Source organism: Argiope bruennichi, chromosome 1 (genome assembly GCF_947563725.1).
Source record: "Argiope bruennichi chromosome 1, qqArgBrue1.1, whole genome shotgun sequence".
NCBI lineage: Eukaryota > Metazoa > Arthropoda > Arachnida > Araneae > Araneidae > Argiope > Argiope bruennichi.
The window spans coordinates 71,824,197-71,841,787 of record NC_079151.1 but is presented as its reverse complement, the minus strand read 5'-3'; the positions used below and the strand labels follow the sequence as shown (position 1 = coordinate 71,841,787).

The 17,591-nt window shown below is 25.2% G+C and overlaps 1 protein-coding gene across 1 annotated transcript in view; it reads left to right on the top strand.

The window, feature by feature from the left end:
• Window positions 1-17,591, top strand: part of LOC129968435 (ankyrin repeat and IBR domain-containing protein 1-like) — a 32,588-nt gene that overhangs the window by 6,728 nt on the left and 8,269 nt on the right. The window contains exons 5-17 of the mRNA XM_056082326.1: window positions 1,105-1,230; window positions 1,318-1,374; window positions 1,456-1,573; window positions 2,886-3,094; window positions 5,016-5,101; window positions 7,336-7,480; window positions 7,589-7,761; window positions 9,509-9,597; window positions 9,930-10,060; window positions 10,837-10,971; window positions 12,523-12,609; window positions 13,776-13,988; window positions 15,236-15,463. Coding sequence (XP_055938301.1) covers window positions 1,105-1,230; window positions 1,318-1,374; window positions 1,456-1,573; window positions 2,886-3,094; window positions 5,016-5,101; window positions 7,336-7,480; window positions 7,589-7,761; window positions 9,509-9,597; window positions 9,930-10,060; window positions 10,837-10,971; window positions 12,523-12,609; window positions 13,776-13,988; window positions 15,236-15,463 — 1,797 coding nt within the window. The remainder of the gene's footprint in view (window positions 1-1,104; window positions 1,231-1,317; window positions 1,375-1,455; window positions 1,574-2,885; window positions 3,095-5,015; window positions 5,102-7,335; window positions 7,481-7,588; window positions 7,762-9,508; window positions 9,598-9,929; window positions 10,061-10,836; window positions 10,972-12,522; window positions 12,610-13,775; window positions 13,989-15,235; window positions 15,464-17,591) is intronic.

Here is a 17,591-nt window from a genome sequence, read left to right as displayed (position 1 = left end):
AATGTAAAATTTAATGACCAATAGGGAGATAATTAAAACTCAATAAACAACCAGTATTAATTTAAGGTTGTTGTTCTTAAATTCAACATATAATAATTTTTATGTTTAGATAATAAAACACCAGTGATTTCACAGTTTTTATGACATTCTTCTGTGTAATAATTATTCAGGTAAACTCTCCCCCCCCCCCCCGTTTTTAAATTTTTTTTTTTTTTTTTAAATTTTGATTTGTATACTTCCATTTATTTTTTAAAAATGGCTATTTTGTGAATTATTTCTTATAAAAATATTGAGAAGTTTCTAATAAATTATTGAAAAATTAATAATTGTGTAACAGTTGTGGAAATAATTGATTATGCCATCTGGATATCTCTATTAATATGTTAATGCAATGCCCAACTTGGAAACTTGTTAGAACTGAACTGGAATATTAAAACACAAGTAATATTTAATTTATAGAATATGCAAAAGTTTTCATGAATGTGAAGAAAATTCAACATTTCATTTGTAATATGAGTCGATTGCTCATATCTTGTACCTGCACATTTGATCAACACAATTTATTTTGTTTTCTTGAATTGCATCCTTCTAGGCCTATTTAGAGTCTATTAGTAAACAATGTGGTCAAAAATATTTTTATCTTATGTCCCTCATCACATTTTCTCCTCAAAGCATTTATGCACCTCAATATGACATGTCCAGATTAATGGTTTGAACTTAATAGATTCATCACTTGATCTTCAATTTTGATAGAATTAAAGATGAAGAATTGACTTCTTTGTTTAGGAGAGGCTTTAAATTATCTAATTTATTTTAGTTCTGTTTGCTTATTAATAAGCAATTAGAAAAAAGTGGGATTTGCATAAATTAAAATCTTAGATATTTTTGAAAAATATTCCATGTTACTTCTCTATTAATTTTGATAATTCTTGTTTATTCTGATTTCATTATTTATATTTATAGAAATGAATTAGATGAGTCATACTGATATATAATATTGTTTGTGAACTTAATATGTTATATTTAAATTTTTTTAATCTTTCAAAGTTTCATTATAAATTTTTAAAAAAGGATGATTTATTTTATTTTATTAAATTTTTTTAGATGCTTGTAGCTCATGGAGCACCTTTATTCATAGAAAATAAATCTTCTCAAACAGTCTGTGATCTTGCTGAAAAGCACAAACATGATGAAATTGCTCAGTTTTTGGAAACAAAGATGCTGTTCCATGTTAGTAATTTTCTTTATGAAAATCTCTGTTCATCATTTCCTTTGTATCTGAATTATATAATTTTATATTTATTGTTTTTTTTTCAGATTAAAGATGATGAAAATATTGAATTATCAAATGATGAGAATTCTATGCCTGAAGAGGTATGAAATAAGTTTTTTAAAAATTGGAATTTGCTGTTATAGCTATAAATCACTATGTATATTTTTTCTGTCTTTTTTTAGATTATAAGTGGGTTAAGAGCTCAAGATTTACAAGAAGCTAAAGATCAGTTACTTGTTGAGACCAGTGATATGTTTCATGTTCCCTTATTTACTGCTGAAGTATTGTTAAGGAATTATGGTTGGTACAGTTTCTGCTGAAATTTGTGATTATTCAAAGAATTTTTGAATATTTTTAAAGTTTTGAAATATTATTAAGAATTTCATCAAAAAATATTATTTCTTAAATTTGAAGATATTTTCATACTATATCAAATTTTGTTATATGATTTTGATTCTCAGTGTTTCAATTGTGGTGGTAACATTATAAGCCAGTTAACAACTTCCGGAGAAGAGTGTACACTTTTGTCTAGTGGCTTTGTTACTTGGCTACGAACCCTAACGTTGCGAGTTCGAACCTCAACCTGCACACAATCTTTGTAAAGAGGAAATTACAATTTTCTGATATATTTTAATATTTTTGTTTATCAATTAATGAAATTTCATTTTTATTTTTAATATCTTTTTAAATGTGCAACATTTCTAAAGAGGATTAGGGGAAAAATTTATTTCCAATAGATATTAAAACTAATTAGATATAATAATTTTAATTATTAATATTTGTAAATAAACTCCAACTGATTTGAAACTTCTTTAATAACAAAATGCCAATAATTTTTTCTTTTTTTATAAATAAGAAAAAAAAATAATGTATATTTATTTTATAATAAATCTGCCTTCAAGATTTTCCCTTCTCTGTTTCAATTGTTTGTGAAAGATAAAAGCTTGAAAATTTTCTTTTGTCCTATAGATGTATTCTTAATACGTTTGGTGCATTTTATTTTCTAAGCATTCTATGCAATGTTCCATTTTTGTCTATATTAATATAAGTGAATCAAAATGTAATTTTGTCTAAATTAATGTTCATGCAGAATTACTAGTTTTCTTATTTTAAATCTTTTTCCCATTAAAGTTTTTAAACAAGTAATGAAAAGAAAAATCCATAATTGTAAGAATTATATGACATTTCATGCCGTTTCATGCCATTTTTGCATCAAAATTAGTTTTTTAAGCATTAAAAATATCTAAACCTATATGCAAAGAAAAAAGTTAGGTAAACCTTATAATTTTTTTTTCTTTTGTGGGTTTTTATCCAGCAGATTCATTATATGGTCTGTAAATTAACGGTGTTTTACTTAGATTTATTGCAAATATTTAGATATTTTTTGTAGAAATATTTCATTCTTTAATATTAAAAAAAAAAAAAAAAAAACTAATCTGAATGTATATTTATTTTATGTCAGAATGTAGGCAATTGTATAGAAATTTTGGCATTTTTTCATTGATTCATTTCTTTGTTTGCTTCTTAATTTGTTATCTTAAGTTTTAGATTCCTCTTTTGTTTTAGAGGGGAAAAAAATGAAATTAAATCTTTTTTGTTAATATTTCTATAGAATGGTCACGGCAAAATTTGCTTGAGGCATGGATGAAAGATCCTGTTTCTTGTTGTAAAGAGGCTGGAATATCACCTCCAATCAGTGCAGTAAATTTTTCTCCAACCAAGGATTCTTTGAAAACTTGCTGTGAGCAAATTCAGAATGAATATCAGAGTGTAACTCTCAATAGCCCTTCTCGAACTGTTTCAGTGAAAGAGGAACTATTGGTAAAATCTCTTGTTTTTATAATTTAATTTAAAATGCTGTCTTGTTTGAATGTTATAATACTTTAAATTCCAAGTCATTTTGACTTTGGTTATTATAGATTAATGTTTGAATTATTTTATTTTTTATTTTAGTTTTTTAAAACTGTTTAATATTTGTAAAAAGGATGGGGGACTGTTTCTGATTGAAAAAATATAGCCTTTTAGGAATCCACGATTTAAAATACAAAAATGCCATTTTTCATACCCAAAAATGAGTTATGAATATGAATGAAACTGCCTAATTGCTATCCATGGGAAAGAGGCATTATTGCATTTGTTATATTTCAATGCAGTTTAATGATTTTCCATGACTGAATTATTTAAGTATTTTTTTCAATTACTTTTTGTGCAGATGTTTAGAACTTCTTAACAATATGTCATAAAATGTGCATTTGATTCATTATAGACTTTTAAAAATGAATAAACTGAATGATTTAAAGCTTCCAGAAATAAAAATAAAGCAAAATATTCATTATGTTCAAAAGTTACTTGTAGGTAATTTTTTCATTTGTTACTCTATCAAAAAGATATCAGAAATGAATTGATGCCAATAAAATTACTTTTTTTAAAAAACTTTTTTTTATATATGAATTATTCAAAGAAAAAGAGTTGTAATTGTCAAAAAATTCGAACTCAAGATTTTGCCCTATCTCCATGAGTCAAACCTTTAAATAATGTTATGTTTATATGTGAATTCAATAACTTGAAAAACACTTTGGGCTGGAATTTCTTAATTCTAGATTTGCTGATTTCAACTAAATTTTAAACGAAATTCATACTCATTGGTTTTTGTTTTTTTTGCCTGTAGTACATGTGAACAGAATAACATCAAAATGCAAAGTGATGCATTGATAAATGTGGCACACAGCATTTAAATTTTAGATCAATATCAAAATTATGAACCAAATTTGCCAACAAGTTCATTGGTTTGTCTGTCTGTTTGTATACATGTAACATTGTAACAACAACAAAACCTTAGATAAATGAAATTTGTTTATAGGAGCATACTTAGTTTCCCCCTCCCTTTTTTTTCTTTCTGTACTGGAACTCTGAAAATAAAAATCTGTTTACTTCTGGTATTCATGGCCTTGCTTAAGGTCTCTAAATTTTATAGCAGAGAGATGAGTGATGAATGAATTTTTTGATGAATCAAGTATGAATTTTCAGTAGCTTGTTTTAAAATTGTTGTAATGCATAAGGAATTCAGTAATTTTACATCAGTAAGAAAATGTTTTGTCAGAGAACGAGTTAGTGGGAAAAATGAATCATGTTTTGATACTATTCTCATAAAGTTTATAGATTTCCTTGTCAATTCACCTTTACTTGCTGTCAATAATTTTCATGTCAGGAAAATGACATTGGATGTTTTTTTTTTTTTTTTTAAAATCTTTTTAAGCTCATAATTTGTAGATCATAAATTAAAAAAAAATTTAGAAAGTTCTGAAAATTTCCATTCTTTCTTGTGAACAAGCATCTATTGAAAGAGACTGGTATTAATTAAAATACTGTAATGGGAAATTTGAATGAAAAATATGTTTCACATGCTTTTATACTTTTGATTAAATTATTTTTATGTTGATATATAGCTTCATGGTATTACTGCAAATACTATTGCTGTTATGAGCCTTCAGATTTTCAAAATCCACTTTTTCCAGAAGATGTCCAAAATTTTCGCCTTTATTGCATATATTTAAAAATTTTATTAAAAGTCATGTTTCATAAATTAATATAATTGCTTGTTTTATTGCTTCATAGTTTATATGAGTCTTCCCTTTTAGCATTCTAATAATTTCATTTTTTTTTTTTTTTTTTTTGCCATTCATATCAATGATTACCAAAAGTTTTTATTATGTATCATAAGATTTCTATTCTATCTTTTTAGTGTGATATTTGTACAGAGGATATAACTGCCGAAGGTATTGTGCAAGTTCCCTGTGCTCACCTGTTTTGCAGAGAATGTTGGAAAGTGTAAGAATTACTTTTTCATCTATTTGGTTCAGTTTATCTCTTAGCTATTATTATAAATTCATTACTTTTTAAACATTATATGATAAATGAATTGTAAACATACACATGATAGTGTTTAATTAAAAAATTTAATTATATTTTATATAGTATGCTTTTAATTTTTATATTAAATTGTATCAGATTTAACTTTTTTTGCAAGTGTTTTGTTTGGTGCATGTATTAAAAACACATTTATAATGTACAAATATTGTCTATATATTATTTCCGGTTTTTATATTTATAGAAGACATATTTTAAAAAAAAGAATTTGATTAATCATTTTTATATTGAAAGAATTTGCATTAGTTTCACTTTTATCTGATTTAGATTGTTAAGTGTCAAAAAAAAAAAAAAAAAAAAGAGCCTAAATGTTAGAAAAGAAAAAAGTAAAATTATACTTCAGATAGTATTTAAGCCTTTATTAATAAAATTATAATTTGAAATAATTTCATAAAAAATTTAATGATGTTTTCATTCAATATGCTTTATTTAACATGCTTGCTTTTAAATACCTAAAAAATGAGAAACAGAGTTTTTGCAACTTCAGTATTGCTTTATATCCCTCTTTTAGGTCACATATATCATTTTAGAAATTTAAAAGAAAACCATGCATTATCAACTTTTTTCCTTTTTCTTATTAATCCTATTTACTTAATTGTTTTGGTTTTCTTTGAATATGCATTGATTTTATAATAAAGAAATTAACGAATGTCTTGGTAAAAAAATTTTATGACTCATAACTACTATATCAATACTTTTTTGACTTTAATAAAAACCATTAATTAAGAGGAGGATTTATATGACTGTGTAATTTTTAAAGAAATTGAGGGTTTGAAGAAATTGATGTGGAGAATCAAGGGATTCCATTTTCCAAAAGTATACAATTTAATGAATTTTGTTCTGAACATTCTTCTAAATGAATTATACTCTATATTATTATTGTTATCAAAATGCTGAAAAAAAAAAAAAAAGATTCTGTGTGCAGAGATATCAAGTGAAAAAAGAGTTTAAAAAACTTCCAGGAAAAAGGTGAAATGATTTGTTTTTGCATGTTTGCATAATTGTATTTTATGAAGATGTACTGCAAATATAAGTGTAAGATAATCAGATAGTCTATATTTTGATCATGTGATTGGAGCAATTTTTTAAAAAATGTGTAGCATTTGTTTTTTAGAATTCTCATAGATATCAATGGATTGTTTACATAATTCCAAACATGTTGTTTCATACAGACAGATGTCTTTATCATATGGAGGAAAAAACTTTTCAAGAACAACGAATTGTATTCTGTGTTAAAGTGACAATATCAAACTGAAATAGTTTGAGATTTTTTATGAATCCATAAAGTTGACTTTTTTATGATAATTATGATGTGATACTACACCATGAATTTTTTTAAATTAATAGCTACAAACGATTTGATTTTAGGATTCTTTATATACTACACCATGAATTTTTTAAAATTAATAACTACAAATAATTTGCTTTTAGGAATCTTTATATCTTTAATTTTATTTATTATGGTTTTGTACTCTCATAACTTTTTTGTTAATTTCTTTTGATTGTTGAATTTGTCTTCTAAATACTTGTAAAATTAAGTGAGGATATTTTGTAAGGCCAATAAACTTTATTTTACATTGATTTAAATTAAAGCATCAGAAACAAATAAATTAAGCTGATTTTTTTTTGTAATTATTGTGCTTTAGAGGTATGGTGCTCTCATTGTTGTGAGCAAAATAGGTTGAATTTGTATAGAAAACTTGTAAAGATTGCTTTGCAATCTTCTTGGGGGCTGAAGAGCAAGCAGTAATTGCTTTGCAATCTTCCTGGGAGTTGGAGAGAAAGCAGTAGAGTCTCTCATAGCTTCAATGCTTTTAATTTGTGAAGCTATAATTATATATATATATATATATATATATATATATATATATATATATATATATATATATATATATATATATATATATATAATATAGTTATGATCTATTTTTTTAAACATATTATATCCAACTTTCTATTTTATTTGGTGAAAGCAAGTTTCACTTAGAATTTCCATTTTTGCCTACTTATTTTTAATGTTTTGAGACAGTTTTCCTTGCTTGAATTTCAGTTATTAAAAAAACACATTTATCATTTATTAATATGTTTTTATTTTTTATTTGCAAAATTATAAACTGTCTTTTTATTTGATTTAGGTATTTAACAGCTAAGATAGTTGATGGTGAATCACATAATATTTTATGTCCTGCATTCAATTGTTCTTATGTTGTTCCTGCTGATGTGATAGAAAATCTTGTATCTGCAGACATGGTGAAAAGATATTTGCAATTTGATATTAAGGTTGGTATTATTATTATTATTTTATTTTAAAGGTTGTTTTTCATCTTGAATGCTCTTGTAAGATACAAGTACAGTTTTATTTAATAAAACTGCAACAATTTGCTATAGGCATTTGTTGAAAGTAATCCAACTATGAAATGGTGTCCTTATCCTGGATGTGCTAGAGCAGTTAAACTTCCTGACATTGAAAAAATTAATGATGAGATCTTAGCCATATCATTTTCAACACCTCCTTCAATGTCTCATTCTGTTGACTGTGGTAATGGACACTATTTTTGTTGGTATGTATGGAAGAAAACATTAATAAATCATCAGCTTTGCATGATAAATTTTTTACTTTGAATATGCTTGATTGCTGGTTGTTGGGTAGAATGCATCCTAGACTATAATTACTCTTTCTTTTGTGTTGCATGATATTTATTGCTGTGTTATTTTTAGTTTTTTGCTAGATTAGCAATCTGAGAAATTTTCTTAATATACAAACTGGATTATAGATGGGTAGGTAAAATAGAGCACTAGATTATTAGATTAAATAAATTTAACAAAAAAAAAAACATCATCAAGGCATTATTTAGAAAAAAGAATTTAAAATAGATACAAAATAAGACAATTTATTCTCATTATCAAATGGAAGCATGAAAGTTTCCACTTCCTTTAAGCTGTACTAACAAAAATGATCTTCCAGTAACTCTCTGGAGCCAATAGAAGAAGGATGTGTAAGTATTAATGCAAATAATTTGATACATTAAAACAATATAAGCACAATAAACTGTATCTTCATTAATATCTGGAATGTACAATTGAAAAATCTTATTTCTTTTTATGTAGACAAATTTGAGATTTCTAATTTTATGTTCTGATTCTGCATTATTTTAGTAATTAGAGAATCTATAAGTATTTACCTACCTCAAAGTGAAAAAAAAAAAAGACATTTAAAAAGCAGGCTCTTGATATAAATTTTGCAGATTAGATATTGGATTAAAAGGAAAATTTATTTATGTGAATTAAGGAATAGAAAAATTAAAGATTTTGATCAAGTTCTTTATTGAAGTTTTTTCAGAATGCTTCAGTCATTATTCATCTTCATTTATTCACCCACAGTGCATGTGTAAATCAGTTACTTCTGTTTTGTATTCATTTGAATATCGACAGCATAATCAAAGCAACATGCAGATGTTATTAACAGCAGCTGGAATTTTCCTTAACATTTTTTAAAATTGAAGAAAAAGATTGCTTTTTTTCCTTGATTAGAAAGATTTTGAGATCTGCTATTGCTGTTAATTGTTTGATTTACAAATAATAAGGCTACTTCGCATTATGGAGAAAAAAAAGAAGAAAAAAAAAACTTTGTTTACAGAATTGAAAGATTTATGAAGTGATGTGTTGACTAAAGAAAGATGGAAATTGGATGAAACAAAAATCAAGTATAATTGCATGTGCAGTAATAATAATAATAAAAAAATTATACCAAGTATTTAATATTTGATTTTGCTCTTTTTATAAAATTCAAAGAGATCATGAGGTAAACTAAACTATTTACTATAATTATTAACAATTATGAAGTTTTCAAGAGAAATGCTTGCATGATAAGCTTGAAAATTATGTGTTAAAGAGCTTCACATATTAAGAAATGAAAGTTTTTCATTAAATACTAAGCATTATAATTCCCTTTTTATCAATAAATGTCTAATTTTTTTTATTACAAGTTATTTGTTTTATCCATTAGCATTAAACTCTTAGTGGATATTAGAAGAAGCAAGTTAGAATCATCATGTGGACCCTTTCTCTTAATTTATCTTAAAATTGAATATTGAGTAGAAAGAAAATTGTATTTAAAAAATAAGTTAAAATTAATTTAACTTTTCTTTCTATTCAAATTAGAATGTTTTCTGTTTTTAAAAATATTTAATTTTAGTTTAAAATATATAAAGAATTTTAAATTTGTTTTTTTATAAATTTTTTTAAAATTTAAATTTATAATCTGTTATGAATATTATTTAAAAATATTTCCCCTTTTTTTCCTTACAGGGAATGCTTAGGAGAAGCACATGCTCCATGTGGTTGTGAGAAATGGCAGGAATGGCATAGTAAAATTGCTGAGATTAAACCACAAGAGTGTGAGTATTTTAGCTTTATTTGGGGCACCAATATTTTCTCTTGTCTTGTAATAACTTTTTCATTTGAAATACTTTTTTTAATTTTGTGCATAAAGTCATTTCCTTTTTTAAAAAAATCTTCTATAAATACTTTTTTTGAATAGGGCATTAATAATTTTGTTTTGCAGTGCAGTATTTAGAGTTCAAAAGGGAGATTTGTCTTAATATTATAAATTGAAATTTGTATTTTTTTTTACAAAACATTTGTATTTTCTTGTTTTGTTTCAAAAATAATTATCATTGTTATATGATTATAAAAAATGAAGAAAACTAATTTTTGTTTTTAATTTCAGTGAAAAATACATATGCTGAATCGGAAGAGGCAGAAAATAGTTTGTGGATGGTTACAAATTCCAAACCATGTCCAAATTGTAAATGCCCAATTCAGAGGAATGAAGGCTGTAACCACATGAAATGCTCAAAGGCAAGTATCTAAAATTGCCTTTTCAAGTTAGAATCCATTATATATTGAAATTTGTGCATTTAAATTTTCCTTGCTTTGAGGCAGATCAATTTTTTGATTCTTCTTAAATTTATAAATTATAATAAAAATTCATTGAAAGGTATGTTTTTTTTTGTTGTTGATTCATATTGGTTTTAAAATATATTGGTATTTTGCTGATTTGATGGTAATCATGGCCTTGCAATTGCCAGATATTATTTTTATTTGTTTATTTGGGGCTAGTATGTGTAGTGTTTGCCTTTATGGATTAAAATTTCCTTTGCTGGTGTGATTTTAGAGTTGAATGGTGTTTTGGCAATTTTATTGCTATCTAATTTGTAGATTTATTTTTATAATATCCTCTTTATCATCGTGAGAGTAGCATTTAATTATATCAGTTTTTAAGTATAAATACAAATTACTATTTAAACTAAATGATGGTGTAATAGTTTTATAACTATTTTTATATACTTTCTTATGAATCAGAATTAATCCACTATTTGTTTTTATAAAAACTATTTGCACTATATTCAAGGCAATTAATTACAACTTAATATTTAATTAATATATTGTTGAGCTGATCGTAAAGGCCTGTAAGAATATAATTTATTCTCATTATAAAATGTGTATTTTTATTTAATTTTTAAGCTTGATTTAATATTGATAAAAATATACTCTTAAAAAGTAAAATGAAAGACTTATTTATTTATTTTTAACATGTATAACATTTTAAAGCTTTTCTAGTTTATTTTATGTAGTGTAAATATGAATTTTGTTGGGTGTGTTTGGAGTCTTGGAAAAAACACAGTCCATCCACTGGAGGATATTTTCGTTGTAATAGACATGATGCTGTTAAAAGAGCAGAAGTCAAAACAGAAGCTTTGATTAATGAAGTATGTAAAATCAAGTTTAATTTAATCTTGGTGTTTGTTAATACTATTTGAAATTGTATTGATCGAATATTGTTAGCAAAAATTATAAATTGATATTCTGTAATAATTCCTTTGATTTATGATTCGTACTGGATTTTGTTTTATGATTGAATGGTTATTATATTTTCTAGCATTTTGTATTATTCGCAAAAATGTTTTATTATGTAACTAAGATAAAATAATTGAATATTTTTATTAGTGTCTTTAAAATTTTATTGAAATGAACTCTAATTTTCATGTTTAATTTAAAACAAAATGAACAGGATTGCTATTACTGAAAATTCTACTGTGGAATGTGATTTTTCTTTCTATTTATTTCTGATTATTGAAAAGTATTTTATATATTGAAATTATTAGAATTTCATTCAACTTTTCTTGAATGATATCAGTTTTTAGAAAGTATTCTTTTATAACATTCAAAAGCTTTGTTAGACATCTTCATTTCATTTATAGGAATTATCAAAAGAAATTTTACCAAACAATATTTTCACCAGAAATATGGCCTAATTTTTATATAAATATAAATTTTTCTTCAACTTCAGTCATATGTGTTAATCCTCAAGTTATATTTGAAGAGCTAAATAATTCCAAAGCTATTTATTGTTCTGATAGTTGGATTTTTTTCTTGTACATGAATAATAATGTAATTATTGACCATTTTCCTACAAGTCTTAGATCTTTTTCTGAAATCCCTGTGGTGGCAATGCTTGTTTATAGATGAGATGTTTTTGCTAGAGGGAACAATTGTGGATGAGAGAAGGCACTTGCCTCTCTTGTGGCTATATAATATTGTAGGACTGAGTTTCTTCCAGTCCTATGTGAAACATACCTCTAATGAGAACTGACCAGTGAATATGGTTGATGTTTCAGTTGTGCTTGTCCTCAGTTTCTGTTTATGTTTTATCACAATTGCAATCATTCAAATCAACTGGATGCTTAGTTAGGACAGAAATAATTAAATCCTTAACACAACACGCTTAAATTCTGGGATAGGAAAGACTGTTGATATAGGAGGGTCGAATAGTGAGTTGTTTATCTCTGAAATCATATAATGTATTTGTAAATATAGAAGTTCCTTAATATGAAATTATTTTTGGAAATGAGTGAATATGAATGGGTTTAAGCAAACGTATAAAAAGTATTTATAAATCCTTGATATATATTAGAAAATAAAAATATGCCAGAGTCCTTTGCTTCTAACATTGAAGTAATTTATCAGACAGAACAGAGAAGGACTTGGAAACTGTTATAGATCAAATAGTTATTTTAGATGTGAATAGTTTTCAATATGTATAATATGTAATTTTTGTATATTAAATAATGTGTCTATGTTAAAATTTCTTCCCAGTTCAAATTGCTGGAATGGAAGGGAGGAATACAATTTATGTCGAATGAATAATATTTTAAGAAAAAAAATGTTGTGCAATAAATGGATGTTAATTAATTAATTAGCTTTTAATTTTATATTATTAAATGTGGTTTCTGTTTCTTAATGAAGAAATAATTTTATAGGCTGAAGAGCGAAACAAACACATGCAAGAACTGAAAAGATTCCTTCAGTATTATACAAGATTTAAAAATCATGAAAATAGTTATAGGGTAATTATTGAAGTTTTTTTTTTATATTCTCTACTACTTTTTAATTTATAATGCATGTGAAATGATATATGCATTGTAAATATTTATTTCGTTGCTTATTACAAAATAATTTGCTACTTAATCAATTGTATTTACTACTGAGTACCAGGTTTTTATTAAAATGAAATGTTATGTCTATATAAATGTTATGTCTATATATATTTATGCATATATACAGACTCAATATATATGCATAAATTTTTGAAATTAAAAAAAATATTTCTAGTTATTTTCAAGTAAAGCAAGACTGAAGAGTGTGATCTCTGTTATTCAGTTATTTTATTGCTAATCCTCTCATAAATGCCATTAAAAGAAATGAGAAAAAATTATATAATGATTCTTCCATTTACTTGATATCAATTTATTGTAGATTTTCCCCCTATTTCTATTTAGTAAGTTTTAATATAAAATTATGGAAACCTATCCTTTAGTCTTTAAAAAAGTTAGACAATCAAAAATATTTTGAAAATATATTGCTTTTGCTGGAAGGTATAAGGCTTACAATATATATCTACCAACTACTTATACTATGCCACTATGTAGTGAAGAATATTGTTTTATTTAATATGTCTTTCTGAGATGTAAAGAGTTTACACTTAAAATGCCATGATATCATTTCACCATTCAATGGCATAGTGAAATACTATCTCAATATTATTTTCAGATGTTTCAATCTAGATTTCAACTACTACACTATTCAAAGTTATAATATCAAGTGAAGTATGGTATTGTAGAATTTTCATACCATTTGATTTTAAAAATATTGCTGCCACAGCAGTAGTGAATTTAACTCTTGAAGTAAATGAAATGAATTTTTTTAATGGAATTTCAGAGATAAGGGTTGGGTAAAAGGGATATAACCAGATAGGTTTGATATCTGGTTTCTACAAGATGGAGCTATTGCTTATTTGGCCAGAATTTATATGAATGCTCAATGAGCTGTCTCCACTGTGAAAAATTATCTTACAAGAGTATCTAGATATATACTTTCTGTTAACAAAATACTATATTTTCTATGCATGAATTGTTGTTGAAGCTTATTTATTTGTAACCATTATTTCTTAGTAATGTTTATTTGAGTATTTTAAATTTATAGTGTAATAAATTTATTCATTTTACCTTTACAGTTTGAACAACCATTTGTTAAAAGTATGCAAGACAAAATGAATGTGTTAGCTGCAGCCATGGCTACTGCTTCTGTTGATCAGATAGATATGACTTTTCTCGAAGAGGCTATTTATGAACTTCTGAGAGCCCGCCGTATTTTATGTGGTGCTTATGTGTATGGATTTTATTTAGAAGACAATGGTTATAACAAAACAATTTTTGAATTTTTGCAGGTAATATAGATTTTATCTTCAAATGAATACATTATCATTGTAAGTTGTAATATAAAGTTCAAAGCAAATAACTGGTTAGTTTTAAAATCTATTATAGATGGAAAAGAACATACAAACACTTTTAAGCTAAAATATAGTTCTTTCATGTACCTTGTTTTTAAAAATAACAAATTGATTATTGTTGATTTTAATCGTATTGCTCTTTATATTACAATTAATTCTTCAATTAAAAATCAGGTATTAATACAAACACATATTATTTTGTATGATATGTTTCCTTGAGATTAGGTCAAATTACTTATTGACAAATTTTTTACAAAAATTAATATATTTTATTTAATAAATTACAGTAACAGCAGTTATTTAATAACAAATAATTTTGATATTCTGTATCGCAGGGACGTTAAATTCGAGAGTCTACAATGAAAATTTTTGTAGACTCTAAATAACAAAAATAATAACAGTTGCAACAAATCTTTAAAAAAATTGTCCAGTTATTTAAAAAATTATTTGTATGTAAATATATGTCCTTATAATATATTAATATGCATATTCTTATTTATATATAATTAATAATAAGAAACCTAAATATTTGCCAAAATTTAAATTGCTGAAACTGAAATATGTTTTTAGATTTTTAATTCTTAGGAAGAAAATTTTCTTATTTCCATCAATTTTCTTTATAGATATAGAAGTAGTATCTAAGCAATTGTAAATTAAGTTGGAATGTCTGCGATTTACATTCATTTGCCAGCCAGTTTTGAAAGTGTAAAAATTCGCATATGGAATTATTCCAATGTTTGGAAATAAATGCTTATTGTACAAGCAGTTATTACTATTTTTTTTTATCAAAGGATCCAAACTTGTCGTCAGATAAACAATTTTCTGATATTAATCTTGACTAAATTTTGAAAGTAGTTACTGTGAACAAATTCTATAAAGTAGGAAATAATCTGCATAGAGATGTCAAATGTCAGACAGAAAACATTTTATACTACCCATGTTTGTTTGTTTTTGCTCTGCTTTTAAAATTTATGTTTATGTAAAAGTTTTTATTTATATTTCTCATAAACTTGGATCCAATCTATATTATCTATGCTAGCATTTGATTTGATATTTTTGATTATAACTGTTGTTTGCTTTATATAATAATATTAAATATTATGTGCCTGTGTTAATTGTTTCTATTAGTACTTGCTGTATTTTGTAGCCATCTAAATTCTATTGGAACTCTTAATTCTTTTTAGAGTGAGTTGGAAGAAGCAACTGGGAAATTGTCAGAACTTATAGCTCGAACTTATATTCAAACCCCTCAGTTTAAAATTGTACAAATGGTTACAAATGTAAAAAGGAAGAGACTTGATTTATTAAATGCAGTTCACAAAGGTCTTATACCACCTGAAACGCCACCAAGCATGAGAAAAAGGCGAAAGAATCACATACCTAGTTTGATGGGATTAGATCCTGTTGATGATGTGAGTAATATTCAATTTTAAAGTTTTACTATACATGCAAATATAGATATTTTATCTGCTAAAGAAGACAGTTGCTTTTTTTTTATTGTTAAAGCTCATTGTAATTATTGTTACTTTAATTAATTGTATTTTTTTTCTGCGATTACTTTTGATTGCAAAGTTTCACATATTAATAGAAGGTAAATAGCTTGAAAGTATTTTAATTAAAATTATATGTTTTAATTTTTTTTATTAAAATGTAACCTTTTTTCTAAATATTATTCATTTATGATCTCTTTTTTTCTAATCAAAATGAATTGAAAGGCACCTTAACTTTTCTTTAAAAAAATCTCCCATTATAGGTCTTTTTTACTTTTAATGTTAATATGCCAGAGCAGTTTCTTGAATAATATGTTTTAAAATGCTATGTCAAGGTTGTCACAGTCTTTGAAAACTCTTTGAATTTTATTTTACTGTATTCAGGGCAACAAAAGGTTACTTGATTTTTCATTATTTCTGAAGATCAGGCTGAATTATTGATTTCATGTATATAAATGGGAAAATGTTTAATATTTTCAAATTAATTGCATGACTCAATTTTTTTATTTTAAAAACTAATAATTTGGATTATATTCACTTTTATTTATAATAAAAAAATTCTCATAGAAATCAATGATTCGAAGTCTTATGAGAAAAAGCAAGTATTTTTTTATTTGTTTGTTATTAATCTTAATTTGATGGTTATTTTTAAACTATTTTGCATGATATAAATGCTGTAAATATAATAAATTACATGCAGTGATATATTTTGTTTTAATTTCAGTAAATTTTTTTAGCAACAATGGCATCCCATGCATGTTCTTATATTACATTATGTAGTGAACATCGTTCTAGGTTAGAAAAACACATTTTTGAAAGCTGATTGATTGATTTAAAGTACAATAAAGTTTATTCATATGATGCTTGAACATAAAGGAATGTAATTTGAAAATTTTAATTTTTTGCTGCTTAATCACATGCCTTTTCATTTTTGATTGATTTGTGCAGTAGTGGCTTTTCTATTAAGATTTGTAGAATTTATAATCCAATTTTTAAAAGTTACATTTAATTTTTTAAAAATGTAATATATTAATTTTATTCTCTAAGAGTTAGTTGTACTGTGCTTACTCTTTCACTCCAAGTTTGTTCAACAAAAATGGGGAGGGGGACAATGGAAAAGTGAAGAGAAGATGAAGAATGAATCATCAAATAAGAGAGAATTGCAGGACTAGTCATTGGAAGATCATGGAGGCTCATTGCATACTCGATTGATTTATTGATTTGAAGACTGAAATCAGTCTTTTTCCCCTTTGCATTTTGAAATATCAGGACTGCAATTTGATGAAATCTGACTTGAAGTGTGGGCAACTGATTTTCCTCCCCCTTTTGCAATCAGCCAAGTTTGCCTTTATTCTCTCAATGTTTTAATTTATTTCCTCTGCTTTCTCTTATTAGCTATTTATGAATTTTGATTTTGTATTTTGTTTCCCTGACTGAAATAAGCTTGATTTATTAAATATTTATTTTCTTTTATCACTCTTCAAGGAGAAAAAAAGGCATGTAGATAATTTTTGAAAATGTTAGATGAAAATTGACCTAAGGAGAAGAAGTTAATTATTATTAATTACTACCCATAAAAGACGATAAAATATAGTATTTTTGTAGCTCTTACTAAGTGAAAAATTAAATTTAAAATAGAGATCATACATGCCAGATTTGAATATTGTTCATAAGTTTTCAAGCAGATAAAGCCAGTAATAGGGAATTTTTCTCAGCCAGATTTATTCTATATATATATATATACATATAAAAAATGCATTACTTTCTTTTTTGTGCTTATTTTAATATGGAAATTGTTTATACTGTGAATGATATATACTATCTTCCTAAAAAATTTTTAAAAAGCACAATAATTCTGAAAATATTTAAGAAATAGAGTAGTATAGTGGTATTAAATAAGAACAAATATATATCAATTCATATTCATATCTGGCTTTTAAATTTAAAAAGTATGGGCATATTCTAATTATGTGTGTTGTATCATATTGTGTATAGTATGATAAGTTTTTTACTGCATTGCTAATTTTTGAAATGATGTGCTGCCTCTGAT